Source organism: Mastigoproctus giganteus, chromosome 6 (assembly GCF_048544385.1).
Source record: "Mastigoproctus giganteus isolate SK-2022 chromosome 6, ASM4854438v1, whole genome shotgun sequence".
Classification (NCBI taxonomy): domain Eukaryota; kingdom Metazoa; phylum Arthropoda; class Arachnida; order Uropygi; family Thelyphonidae; genus Mastigoproctus; species Mastigoproctus giganteus.
The window spans coordinates 3,116,613-3,132,085 of NC_143580.1; the positions used below are offsets into that span (position 1 = coordinate 3,116,613).

Sequence of the window (15,473 nt, forward strand, 5' to 3'; positions counted from 1 at the left end):
AACAATACTTGGTTGTAATAAAGGACCTTCTTCAATGAAAAACTTATATACAACAATACTTGGTTGTAATAAAGGACCTTCTTCAATGAAAAACTTATATACAACAATACTTGGTTGTAATAAAGGACCTTCTTCAATGAAAAACTTATATACAGCAATACCTCTCTTAGCACGGCTTCAGACAGCATGGGTTTCACTATAACATGGTTTTCAATTAAGTTTAGGTCGGAAAATTTATTGTACATATTAATTCTCATTCAATAGCCTAGACAGGTACTATAGATATATGCTGCATTGTCGTAGCCTATGTACGGTACATATCTGCTGCATTGTCATAGCCTATGTACGGTACATATTTGCTGCATTGTCGCAGCCTGCATACGGTACATATATGCTGTGGTTCCAACTCTGTTGTCTCACATATACATGTGCCAATAGCTCCCCTTGGGCAATCAGTGTTCAGTATTCTGCAAAAGTGCAATAGTGTTTAGTATTCTTAATTCCATCCTGATGAGGTGACGTGATAGCTTTTCATTTCACAATTTATTTTTTACCCCTTTAAATACAATCGAAAATATATTGGCATCTTGGCTAGAAATCACTGCCAACAACATGCATTCTGTTTGGTAGCATGTTTTGCCCCATTTGGTAAATGATTTCACTGGTTTTGAATTGCAAGTTCAGATAATTGCTAAAGATATTATGAAGGCGGAAAAGACTTGGGATTCGAAACTTTGGACACTGCCAGTGTACGACTGCACTGACTCACATGCAAGTGACTTAGATGGACTTAGATGATGCAACTCTCCTTGAAATTGACGAGCAAACTGCATATGCAGAAGAGGAAAACAATTCTGAAGTGGATAACACTGAAATGCCACCAAAAGAATTTTCAACAGAAGAACTGGAGAAAGTTTTTCGGTGGGGGGGGTTGACGTGGCCTGTGAGGTGATTATGAATGGAGATCTGAATGTTGAATGTAGCATCAAGATACAGCAAATTTTCAAGATGGGATTCGATGCTACAAAGACTTGTATGCCGAGAAAAAGAAGAGGCAACTTCACCAGACTTCATTATGGAAATACCTAAATAAACAACTGCTTTTTTAAAGGTTTTTCTCATCTCTCATGATGTTACCTTTTCAATAATAAAATGTTTGCAATATTTTTTAAAATTTCAAATCCTTTTAATTGGCTAATTTCAAATCAAGCACAAATTGTTTATAGATTTATTATAATTTGTTTATAGACTGTTTCTCTGGTACACATTCAGTTAAAACCCATTATAATTATACCTCAAGCAGCACGGTTCCGCATAACACGGAATAGTTTTGGTACCAATTATCAGTGCTATGTGGGGTATTGCTGTATATGCCATTGCGTTATTTGTAAAAATACATCTGAATTGCGGTGCCTCCGTAGCCACGTGGGCAGGAGCAGCAGTGCGTAGCACACGCTTCTTGATTAGACTGGGGTTCGAGCCCGTGACCACCAAATACGGAGGATGCGGAAAGGTCAGGGAATGACCACCGCATATCCCAGGAGCAATATGGCCTTAGTTGCTAATGCTCCTAAAAACCAAATAACAACAACAACATCTGAATTGCAAAAAAAAATTATTTTTGTCTGATTATGTTTTAAAAATTATTAATTTGTTTGAACACTGCTTTTCAATATTTTTAATATAGCTGTGGGTGCTCATGGATACAAGTAAGGTTCCTCAGGAACTAAAGCTGTATATGCCTCTCTTGTTTACATTGCTTATGGAGTCTCCAGTACTGAGAAATGGAGGTAAGAGTAAGATTAATTATTAAATAAGTTAAATAACACCTTTTTTTACCAGGAGAAAATTTACTGGAAAAAAAAAAAAAAAAAAAAAAAGAAGCAGAATAGCACCTCACATGGCAGTTGTGAGGTGCTATTGTATGTAAAATAAAATAAATAAATAAAAAAATTAAATTAAAAAAAACCTTCCCATTTGACCCATTCGGTCCCTCCAAACGTTTGTCTAGTTCAGCCTTAAATTTATTTAGGCTATCAGCTTCCACAACAACAAATGGAAGCCTGTTCGAGCAATCAGCTACCCGCTGGCTAATGGCAAAATTCCACATATCCCTTCTACAACTGTCTTTCCTTAATTTGAATCTATGCCCCCTCAGGTTCTTAATCTGAGCAAGCAGAAGTATCCCATCAGCATTGAACCTACTTAAACCATTCAGGGCCTTGTACACCTCAGTCAGAATAGTGTAACTACAGCTGAAATAATGAAGAGACTCCACTCCCATACATAAATCTCCACAGCAAATACCAACATCATTACAAGATGAAAAATAACACAAAAGAAAGTTTGTGGGGAACTAGAGTAATCACTTTGACAGGCATCAACTGCTATGAATTGTCATTTATTTTCTGTCATACCCTTCTTGCAAAAAGTGAACAGACAATGGAAGTGCTTTTAAAGCAGGAAAGACCATTGAAACTATAGAAACACTTTTAATATGGTAGACACTATTTAAAACCTGAAACAGTTCAAAGAAAATAAAATGTAAATTGCACTGTCAACTGGAACCACTCAACAAGCTAAAATATAATAGCAAAGCATATGTTATTTCTTTTTGGGGGAAAAATAAAATATAAATGCTAAACTATTAATCATTTTCAAGTTAAAACTATTGTGTGCAAAATGAATATACTCATATCATTATATTTTGCTAATTTGACTTAACTGTAAAACACAGTTAAGTGAATTTTATTGTTAATTGTTTTTTCTCCTTTATATGTTGCTTTCTTCATTCATTCCCCCCTCTAAACTTCACATTCAGTATGGTGGCCCCATCTTCATTTTGTTTTTGTTAACTTAATTATCTTAGTTTTTATCTGCTTTAACAATGAAACAAAAATAAAATAAATCGTAGCTCAATTTTTGAAATAAAACAGACTGAAATTAAAGCTAAAATTAAGATAATTAAATTAACAAAAACAAAGTAAAAATGGAACTACCATATTAAAATTAGGCCAGTAGGCTGAGAAATGGTAGTTGAAGTTTAACATTGACAAATGCAAGGTACTGCATATTGGTAATTACACGTACCAACTGTGTATGCATTCAGCATAGGTAAAAATGAAAAAGAAATGAAAAGTAATTGTCCAGTCAAATATGGAGTTCTCTGAGCAGTGCAGACAGGAGCCAGGACATCTCATGGGGTTTAGTCACTGATATACGGGAACTTTCTTAGCAGAGATAAGGAGGCATTATCCCTCGGTACAAGACCAATGTTAGGCTGCATCTTGAGTATGGTATACAGGTTTAGAGGCCTCATTTTAGGAAGGATATAAATCTGCTGGAATGCATGATTGGGGTGTTTAAGGTCTTGAATGAAATGAATAAGTTGAGGGCATTTTCCCTTTTGCTGAGACTACACACAAAGGGGCATAAATTCAAACTGAGGAAGGATGGTTGCAGGATAGACATGCAGAAGTTTGCCTTCACCCAAAGGGTGGTTGATTATTCGAGCAAACTTCCATCTGTTGTTGTGGAAGTGGGTACTTTGAATAAATTCAAGGCAGAAATAGACAAATCCTTGGGAGCAGTGAAGTATTTTTTTTTTTTTTTTTATGTGAAAACATCTTTGGCGGCACCTGCTAAATTTCGGCCCAAAGTAAAACCAATTTGTCACAAAAATAGGAGCTGAAATTATGTAAATTACATCACTTCCTAAATGTCTACTGCTTACTCTGCCGATTCAACTAATGTTGATTCAGTAGAGTAAGTAACAGGCTGAAGTAACATGGTAACAAAGATGCAAGGCGGAAATGACGCAAATGACATCATTTCCGTAAAGGGTACTAACCTTTGCGTTTCTTTTAGGTATTTTAATTATGAAATAAAAGAACTTTTCGATTGTAAATATTTTATTTATTTTTCATTCACAAATTTCCATAATTTCATCTCGAAGACAAGATACAATGAATTTATACCTAATATATCCTAATTTCCATGTGACTGTCATCAAAAAGAATGATTAATCTATCGTGATTTAGTATAATCGATAGAGAGGCATGTTGACCAAATATTGAAGACATGCTTTAACCACTCGCTTTCTTACTAACCTGATCAAATAGCTGGGCTTGTGTATTTTCTTGTGTTTTATATGCATATTTATGCAATGATCGTTGTCAATCTCCCTTGGCAAGCGATGGATCATTGTGTTTACTGAAACAGGAACATTGATCATTTGCCCAGAATGCCATATTGTTCGTATGTTGTGTCTCAGGCACCTTATCAGCACGAACGGTAAGCTTAGAGAAATAAGCCTCTGTGTCACTAAATCCAACTTCATTAAATGGGATGGAATTTCTGGGTAGACAAAGTCGTTTGACTTAGATAGTGTGGGAATGGTATTGTTCTTAAGTGATCCTCTACAGCTATTACACACAAGGATCCCATCGACGTCAACGTCGGGAAATGCAGTGTGTATCAGTGACCTATGTTTAGCAGGCTGGTTTCTTTTGTGTCATTTTCGAACCATAGACTTTCACAAATGTGTACACAACAGAAATCATTTTTCATACATCTCCTTTCAAACTCTTGATGCTTGTTCTCTTGTAAATAGTAGTCGGTGTAAGGAAAAGGAGCTTGTTCATTTAAACTCATCTGCTCCACAATTGGAGAAATGTTCCATTGTGCATAATTAATACTCACTTTGGGTACATCATTGTTAGATGGGGCAGCATTGCTGGTTGAAGGCACTGCTAAATCCAGTGCTTGATTTTCTGTTTGTCTTTTTACGCAATTTCGATAGTCTTTGTTGTTCTTGCGCACTCATTGCTACCTCCATCATTATTTTCTTAGGTTGGCTTGCTCGATACTCTCAACAACACTCTGCATTTGATTTTCGGCATTGTTGAACACAAAGTCTATAACAGTGTGACATTCAGTCCCTTTCACTAATCAGAAAATTATTGATCTGAAAACATCTATAGTGCACCTAACAATGAAATGTAACAAAAATGCAGATACAAATACAGTTGGACCTCTCTTTAATGAACTTCCACATAGTGAAATTTTCTATGTAGCAAACTTTTTTGATTTCCCCTTGGTCATTACATTGAAAATAGTTTCCGTGTAACGAAGAAAATTTCCATATAACGAACTGATTTCAAGAGACATGGGTATGTATTGTTTGCACCTCCGGCCTTTAGGCAATAAAGCTGATGCTGTAGAAAGCATGAATTAAGAGCTAAAAGGATTAAGCATTAATCCCTTTAGCTTTTAATAGCTAAAGGCTTTAATTCCACAAATTAAGAGCTAAAACATTTTACAATTTAATGGTGCTTGTAAAACGCTGCAGAAGGAAACTGGTCAATCATGGTGTGGGATAAGAAAAAGATGTTTGAAAAAAGTTTGGGAGAGGCCTTTGCCCTTTGTCAGCAATTGCTAAAAAGTCTTGCTAAAAAGAATAAATTGAATCGCTAAAAAAAGAATTGCTAAAAAGTCTTGTGTGTGCGATGTAAGGAGTGTGAGGAAATCAGATGACAACTCAACGTTGTTATGGGCCTATATGAGAGCTTGAAGGGCAGGGTGGATGCCCTCAAAGGATCTAAATTGAGGGGCCCATCAAGCTCTCAGCTGCCCACATCAACACCAGAGCTTGCACTTGATTATCACGAAACACAGTCGCAACCACCAAGGCAGAATGCACTGGTCCCACAGGAACTAGTAGTTGTTGGTGACTCTATTGTCAGGGAAATGGAGAACATGGTATGTAAAAAGGATAGGTGAAACAGGACCAGGGTATGTCTGCCAGGGGCAAAGGTTGATGACGTTGTAGAGCAGATATCATCTTTTAAGGGCACAAAAGTGATATTGTTGTACACGTTGGCGCTAACGATATTAAGAGAAGGTGGAATTACTTAACAAGTACAAGTCACTGTTGAAAAAAAAGCCGTGAATTAGGGTTGAATATGAAAGTGTCTGCAATTCTGCCCAGACACGATAGGAGGGAGTATATGACGAGAGCCTCGTCAATCAATTCGGCCCTGGAAAGATTGTGCAAGGCTTAACGGGTAGAATTTTTTTCAGAATGGTCTGTACTTGTTAACAGGAGAGACTGCTTCTACAGGGATGGGATACACTTAAATAGAAAGGGTGCAAGAATATTTGCCGATGCTATCCAGGCAGTGTTAGGTGGGTCGGAAAACTGATAGCTTGGGGGACTGTACAAGTACTAATTGATTAACAGTAGCCACTGGCAGAGGTGAAAGTGATTCTTGCACTGCTTCTATTGGAATGAGCAGCAGCCTGGAAAACAAGATGCAGAGTATTTCAGAGACTGTTGGGGGTCATTGTGGTACAAGTAAACACATAGGTTGTGTTAGACTAGCTAAGAATAGGAACAGGTGCATGTATACTTCCATATACACCAATGCTGGGAGTTTGGTAAATAAATTTGATGAATTTGAGGTATTGCTCAAAATATTAAAGACAGATATTGTTGGGATATCAGAGACGTGGTGTCACACAGATGTAAGGAATGCAGAACTGGAATTTGGGGAGTACAATATGTACAGGAAGGATAGACAGGAGGAGGGGTTATTCTATTAGTTAAGAAACAAAATCCAAGGAAGTGAAGCCAGTCGACATCGCTGGATAGTGCAGTGTTGAGTCAGTTTGGTGTGACATAAGCATTGGGAGATCAAAATTGAGAGTAGTGTGTTATAGGCCTAATGACTCTGATGAGTATAATAAGAAACTGTACAGGGAAATAGTGGGCCAGTAAATCAGAGTGTCTTATAATGCGGGATTTTAATTTCCCAGATTTAGTTGCTAATACTCCTAAAAACCAACTAACAGTCAATTTCCCAGATATTGACTGGAATTTGTGGGTTGGTCACGCACACTAGCAAGGCTTCCTCTTACTCAGAATAACCATTTGAGAGGGCATAAATTCAAATTGAGGAAAAACAGATGTAGGATAGATGTGCGGAAGTTTGCCATAGCCAGTGGGTAGATGGAATTTTTTTTTTTTTTTTTGCTGATGCTGCATAAGCTTGCTTTCTTGCATTATATGCCTCTACTAATGCTAATAGGCTTGGGGTTACAATTGCAAGAAGATAATGAAGATGTGTGTAGTTTAGATAGGTGGCAAGGAGGAAGCATGTTCTATCAATGATTGATGGAGCATGTGATCATGATCTCACCATATACAGGCATTTATGAAAAAAACATTTAAAATATTGTGCCTAAGAAGACTGCAGCTAAAGATGACATGTCACGTCTTGAAGTGGTTCAGAGATCGGCAGCACACTTGTTGAGATCAGCATTAACATTAGTAGAGGCATATGATGCAAGAAACTAAGCTTATACAGCATCAGCCAAAAAAAAACATTCCATCCATTCGCTCCAAAAGTTTCTCGAGTTTTCCTTGAATTTATTTAAGCTATCAACTTCCACAACAACAACAACAACATATGGAAGTTTGTTTCGGCAATCAACTACCCACTGGCTACAGATCAACAGAAGATGCCCATACAAAGAAAGATTTTGAATGTATGGGCCCTAGAGCTTTGTAACTAGTGATCTTAAAGTGAATTTGATTGGGGTTTATAAGAGAGAAGACAGGGAAATAAGTAAAAGTGAACGTTTCGATGTAGTAAATGGAGGGAAAGGTACAGAGTGAATTTTAGAGAGCTTTCTTTCTTAATTACAGTGTTAAGTTACTTCCATGGGGAATTGAAGCTGACTGCTTGAGAAAATTTATAGGTCAGCTGGATTGATACATTAGGAGTGAAATGCAGTTTTTGTTTTTTATTTTTATTTTGCTGGTACAGCAAAAGCCTACAGCTTTCTTGTACTATATCGCTAATCCTATAAACAGTAAATGAGTGAAGAAATGTGAATTGAGATAAATGATGTAAATAGACTAAGGCGCATTTAGGGCTAGAGCCTCAAGCTGCGAACAAATTTAGACTATGTATATAAAGTGCTTAGCATCATAATACACAGCCATTTCTGAATAAACAGAAAATTTTTAAGGTGGCATCGTTTTAGGTTATATCTCATATTGTGAATACCTTCACAACGAGTTGCCATGATATTGCACTACTTCGAATAAGTAACGCTTCACCTAAGGAGAAGACTAGTGTTACTTATTCTCAGATAGGTACCACCACCCAGACAGCACTGTTTCAGGGCTATTTGGCCCTTCGTCAGTGAGTGGGTAGGTACCCAAGTGATGCAATGATGGCAAAAACAGTTATGAAGTATAACTCCACAATATGAGAGATGCCTGATGGTGTATGATGTATTTAGACTAAGGCGCATTTAGGGCTAGAGCCTCAAGCTGCGAACAAATTTAGACTATGTATATAAAGTGCTTAGCATCATAATACACAGCCATTTCTGAATAAACAGAAAATTTTTAAGGTGGCATCGTTTTAGGTTATATCTCATATTGTGAATACCTTCACAACGAGTTGCCATGATATTGCACTACTTCGAATAAGTAACGCTTCACCTAAGGAGAAGACTAGTGTTACTTATTCTCAGATAGGTACCACCACCTATCTATTTAGGGCTAGAGCCTATTGAGGCACTAGCCCTAAATGCGCCTTAGTCTAAATACATCATACACCATCAGGCATCTCTCATATTGTGGAGTTATACTTCATAACTGTTTTTGCCATCATTGCATCACTTGGGTACCTACCCACTCACTGACGAAGGGCCAAATAGCCCTGAAACAGTGCTGTCTGGGTGGTGGTACCTATCTGAGAATAAGTAACACTAGTCTTCTCCTTAGGTGAAGCGTTACTTATTCGAAGTAGTGCAATATCATGGCAACTCGTTGTGAAGGTATTCACAATATGAGATATAACCTAAAACGATGCCACCTTAAAAATTTTCTGTTTATTCAGAAATGGCTGTGTATTATGATGCTAAGCACTTTATATACATAGTCTAAATTTGTTCGCAGCTTGAGGCTCTAGCCCTAAATGCGCCTTAGTCTAAATACATCATACACCATCAGGCATCTCTCATATTGTGGAGTTATACTTCATAACTGTTTTTGCCATCATTGCATCACTTGGGTACCTACCCACTCACTGACGAAGGGCCAAATAGCCCTGAAACAGTGCTGCTAGGGGGAGCTTGATGATGTCCGGAGTTTCCGAGAATAGGTAACAACAGCCTTCTCCACTGGGGAAGCGTTGCCTATTCGAGGAGTTTATGAGTTTTTGAGTGGTGTGAGTTGAAGGAGTTACTGTCCCTTTCATTCTTCTACACTGTTTCTTTTCCTCTTCCACTCCTACTATAACTTTCCCTCTACCTTTTTTGCTTTTCTAAGTCTAATAGGGACAAGTGGATATTCGAGTAGATATTCACATACATACATCAAATAGCCCTGAAACAGTGCTGTCTGGGTGGTGGTACCTATCTGAGAATAAGTAACACTAGTCTTCTCCTTAGGTGAAGCGTTACTTATTCGAAGTAGTGCAATATCATGGCAACTCGTTGTGAAGGTATTCACAATATGAGATATAACCTAAAACGATGCCACCTTAAAAATTTTCTGTTTATTCAGAAATGGCTGTGTATTATGATGCTAAGCACTTTATATACATGATGTAAATATTAATTAATGAGACTATTTTCAGTTCAACAGAAAAAAAATAAAAATTGTTACTTTTTATAAAGAAAAACCAGTTTGATAGACATTGTGCAAGCATGTTTTCCATTTAGAGAATTAAAAATAGCATAAACAAAAGGCTAGATATATCAGGAGATATATGATCATAGAAATAAATTCTTGAAGATCTTTAAAGCTTGAAGAATAAATTTTGTTTTATCTTTATTACACTCCAGAGTAAATCTAAAAAATAAAAAAAAAATAAAATAAAAAAGAGTTGCTTCTTTATTTGTCTTTATAAATGTGCTAATTGAGACCACCTTCTATCTGAAAAGATACCAGTAAATTTCAAAACAAGTTGTAATAATAGTATCTCATTTTATACAAGTATCAGAATAGTCTTTTGGTATTGTATTGTTTTGGTATTGTATTGTATATCTCAGGGTACTTTGGGGATAATAAGACAACAACACTTGAACATTCAAAAGATAGTTGTCGTAGATACAGTATCAAGATAATCTTCAGTTTACTGAATTTATTTATAAAACCACAAGACTTCTGCTATGTTCAATACTTGAAAGCATGTTATTAATTTTACTTTCAATCCAATTTGATTTCTAACACCAAATTCTAATGAAATCAAAGTTTTTACTGATTTGAAAAACAAATAAGAATTAGCATATTTGATGTTTTCTGATGCCAATGCAGATTAAACTGTTCTGAATGAAATCCAACTTCTGCAATCTGCACAAAACTTTATTTATGTTAAATGATTATATAATTCTGTAGTAGTAGTGGCATGTGATGCAAGAAAGCAAGCTTTCTTGCATCACATGCCAGAGTTGCACTTGATCGAAAGCAAGCTTTCGATCAAGTGCATCTCTGACATTGATGTGGTCATTTGAGAGCTTAGATCCCCAATTTAAATCCTGCAAGGGTATCCACTCTGTTCTTCAAGCTCTCATAAAAGCCCATAACAATACTGAGTTGGTGCCTAATATCCTCACACTCTTTACATCAAGCACACATATAACGCCATCCTATTTGGCAGTATCGTGTCCCATTCCTGATAGCTCTAGAAAATCAAACAAGCAGTGCATTTCGTAAGGCTGTGATTCAGAGGACAACTGCCCCACCTGGCGCCTCCATAGCCAGGTGGGCAAGAGCAGCAGTGCATAGCACATACTTCTTGATTAGACCGGGGTTCGAGCCCATGACCACCAAATACAGCGGATGCGGAAAGTCAGGGAATGACTACCGCTTATACTTGGAGCAATATGGCCTTAGTTGCTAATGTTCCAAAAAATCAAATAACAAACAAATAAACTGCCCCACCCCTTAGTTCTCCCCCGAGCCACGGCACTCCCAGTACCTTGAGCCTTTTGCACTGCTGCTCTGGTCTCAATCATTATTTCAGTTCAAATTCAATATAATTAAAAATATCACCTAAACATACACTGATGAGCCAAAACATTATGACCACCTACCTAATATGATGTTGGTCCTCCACGTGCAATAAAAACAGCTCGTACCCGGTGAGGCACGGAAGCTACAAGATTTCTAAATGTGTCTTGTGGTATCTGGTACCAACACGTAACCAGCAGATCCTTTAACTCCTGTAAGGTCCGTGGTTGAGATGCTGCAGATCGGAGTTGCTGTTTCAACACAAACCACAGATGCTCAATGTGATTGATGTCTGGGGAATTTGGAGGCCAGGGCAATACCTGGAAGTCTTCCTCATGTTCCGCGAACCAGTCTTGAACAATCAGGGCGGTGTGCCATGCCACATTATCCTCCTGAAAGATGGCACCGTCAGAGGGGAAGACTGTTGCCATGAAAAGGTGTATCTGGTCAGCAATGATGTTTTGGTAAGTTGTAGACATCACAGTACCCAGCACATGGATGACTGGACCCAGGGTATCCCAGCAGAACATCGCCCAAATCATGACACTGCCATCACCGGCTTTTTTTCGTCCCATGGTGCATCCAGGTGCCATCACTTCCCCAGGCAAATGACACACAGGTACCTGGCCATACACATGGTGCAACAGGAAATATGATTCACCGGACCAGACGACCTTCTTCCAATCACTCACGGTCCAGTTTCAATGCTTGCCTGCCCATTGTAGGCACTGTTGCTGGTGAACTGTGGTTAGCATAGGCACTCGTAGTGGCTGCAGCTACGCAGTCCCATTTTCAGCAGGGTTCGATGTACTGTGTGTTGTGACACTTTACTCCCATCACCAGCATTCCAATTACTGGTGAGTTGCGCCACGTCGCCCTTTTGTTGCCACATACCATCCGGGAGAGCCTTCGCTCACCTCGAGCATCAATGAGCCGGGGTCGTTCAACACCTCGCCAGCGGTTCTTGGGTTTCCCTCCTCGGACCACTTTCGGTAGGTACTTACCACGGCTGACCATGAGCACCCCAGCAGCCGCGGCATTTCAGATATGCTCTGACCCAGTCGTCTGGCCATTACAATTTGGCCTTTGTCAAACTTGCTTAAGTCCGCTGCCTTTCCCATCTGAAGAACAAGAGTAACACTGGTTAACAGAGCTCAGTATCTGGTGTTTTTTTGTACCGTGTCCCGACCCGTGCATGCACCGTAGTTCACCTGCAGTTACTTCGATTTGCATAACGTCTCGCTGGTCATAATGTTTTGGCTCATCAGTGTATATCCTAATACTGTAATAAACAATGCACCAGTTATGCTATGAAATTTACATTATTGAATATATATACATTGCTATATCGAGCTTGTGGTATATTATTTTATCTCCTACCCAGTGTACATTATATGTATTATGCTATACCATTATGTTTATTAATTCTAATTGGTTATAATAGATAATAAATTTATCTGACTATCACCAATCTACATGATTTGAACTCTCAAGCTGTCGAATAGATATAGTATTGCAAAAAGGTTATTTATGATAATATATCTATGCGAAATCAGATACTAAAAGCTCTATGAACCTAACCTTGGGGAACATTAATGTGTTCCTCAAGGTTAGGTTCTTTCTCCTGCTCTTTTCCTCCTTTATATTAACGATCTGCTCATATTGACTGGAAATATCCTATCCACAGTTTTGCTGATTAAAAGCACATTGCATTCCATCTTCCAGTTTGAGAAACCTTGCCCTGCACAAACAGCTTCAACTTCTTGAATATCCACTACCATTTCTCTAAATACTGATCTGGTAGCTCTCCATTGGAGCAGAGATAACTTAGTTGATTTCTTCAATCCTTCTAAAACTCAGTCCTGTCTTATCTCGCAAAAAGGATTCTTCTGCTCCTATGCTTATCTTCAGATTTCTAGACAAGATCACATATCTCCATTAGAGATTACCTTGACTTCTAATCTATTATGCCATGAGCACATCACAAATAATGTTTCTTCTGCGTCTAGAAATCCGGGTTTTCTCTTTTGCTCCCAGAGTTACTTTTTTTCCATACCGCTATTCACTCTGTACATATTGCAAATCAACCCTACTATGGAATATGGTTCCCATATCTAGGACATTGCCCCTAAAACCTTCCTCAGTCTGCTAAATTCTATTCAAAAGAAGACAGTTAGGTTAATTAATGACCCATCTCTAACAGTCTCTCTCATAGATGTTGTGTATATGCTGTATGCCTTTTCTATTGATACATCAAACAATGATCTTGAGGCTACAGCATCTATTAATAATAGTCTCATCAACATCGCTTCTTACCTCAAACAGTATGGACTCTCAATTAATCCACAAAAATCAAAGGTAATAGTGTTTTTTTCTCAAACCAGCACCTACAGTAATAGTCCTAACCATTCAACAGAATTGTGATATCTACCACTCCTATCCATGCAGATTTCGGAATTGTATTTGACTCAAAACTTTTCTTTTATGCTCATGTAGACAAGCTCACGTCCAGAGTAGCCTCTCTTCAATCGGAAGCTAAACAGCAATTAATCTGTGTCAAGGATCTTCAAATAATTAGGAAATTCATTAGAATTATAATTTATTCTCCACTCCTCTATGCTATTGAAGAGTAGGCATCAGCAGCTACTACAACGAAGAAGCCAATCCTTGCTGCAGAATTCTGGTTCTTTAAATGGGCTAATTGGAAAGCTTACCTCCCACCAGAGGACAGAACTACAGCCTTAGCTACTTCACCGGGGATGCATCCACTGCCTAATATCATTGAAATACAATGACTGGTAGCCGCAGTTAAAATGATCACGGGCTAAATCTCAACACCGTGCATTTGGGATTCATGTTACTGGCGAATACCCAAGTCACAACTTCTGTCAACCTTGATGCTCTGTTCGAAGCATCGGAGACTTCATATCTCAGATCATTTCCTCCTAAATCAAATGCTGACTTGAATAAGTTTTGCGCCAATAGAACCTATAAGAAAGAGGTCTTGTCAGCTCACTCAAATCCAGAAGCCAATAAGAACAAGTTCATGCTCCTCTCCACACCATCTGCCAAGCTCTCCTGTGCTAAGATAAAATTCATTGCTATGTGTGGGGGTAAGTACACATATTCATGATTATGTAAACAAGAGTGCATCGCTGTGTATCCAGAGAGAAAGTATGAATGTCATTCATGTATATTATATATATTGTAAATATAACTAAGTGATGTAGCATTGTAAATACAGTTAATACTTGCATCATGTAAGAAATTGTGATACATGCTACATGTTTTTAATTTTTACCTTTAAATCATTGTTTACATAATCATATTTTATTCTGAAATGAGCCCCTGGCCTTTGGCCATGATGGGACAGTTGCAATAAAGATTCTCTCTTCCAAACCACTCTGAACACATGCTGCAACCAGTCAGCATCCTTGTACTGTTCAATTTCAAACCCACAGAACCAACTTTTCATCTTCCTTATTTGTTGGCGCCTCCGTAGCCAGGTGGGAAGGAGCAGCAGTGCGCAGCACACGCTTCTTGATTAGACCAGGGTTTGAGCCCGTCACCACCAAATACGGAGGATGCGGAAAGGTCAAGGAATGACCACCGCATATCCCGGAGCAATATGGCCTTAGTTGCTAATGCTCGTAAAAAAAAAAAAAAACAACCAACCTCATTTGTTCCTTCAACTTCTGTTTTCTGGAACAACCTTCCTTCATACATATTTCCTGAAAATTACAACCTACAGAAATATAAGTCTAATATCAGCAAGTATCTTCTTTCATCTTCTCAACCTTCAACTCATGCACAGTTCTAAGAATTATACATTCTAATACTGCTCATAATTTGGGTACAGAGAGAGAGAGAGAGAGAGATTCATAATAATAAAAAAATACAAATGAAGCAAAATTAGGAAATTATACATGGTCTGATTAGTGTGTGATCAACTAATTACCACACATTTTTAATTTTAAATTCCATGCAGTTTGGAGTAATATGGCCTTAGTTGCTAATGCTCCTAAAAACCAAATAACTAACTTAACTCCATGCAGTTTGCTCTAAAATTACACAGAAATGAAACTTCACACATTTTGGCATTTCTCATATTGTTTAATAAAGTCACAACTCAGTTATGGATGGGTAGACATCCTTGATTAGGATGTCTACCGATCCACTAATGATGAGATAATTCTGAAATAGTGCCATATGGATGGTTGCATTCAACTGAAAATAAATAGCAATATACTTCTCTTCTGGGAGAAGTATATTTAAATTGATTATTACATCCTGTCCTGTTTATACTTGTCATTCTAACAACCAGTTTTATCTCATGCATACTGGGAATTTCATAAAACATATAGGCCAATGTCATTTTCTTTATATTTCTTCGTAAGCTTTTTTCTCATTTATGCAGGTCTGATGTAGCCGAGTGGTCAGG

General features: G+C 37.9%; 1 protein-coding gene across 2 annotated transcripts in view; it reads left to right on the forward strand.

Moving 5' to 3' along the window:
• LOC150083805 (uncharacterized protein C05D11.1-like) overlaps window positions 1-15,473 on the forward strand; it is a 282,398-nt gene that overhangs the window by 157,212 nt on the left and 109,713 nt on the right. For both annotated transcript variants that reach the window (XM_090375794.1, XM_090375795.1), the window contains one exon: window positions 1,688-1,790. In XM_090375794.1, coding sequence (XP_090231920.1) covers window positions 1,688-1,790 — 103 coding nt within the window. The remainder of the gene's footprint in view (window positions 1-1,687; window positions 1,791-15,473) is intronic.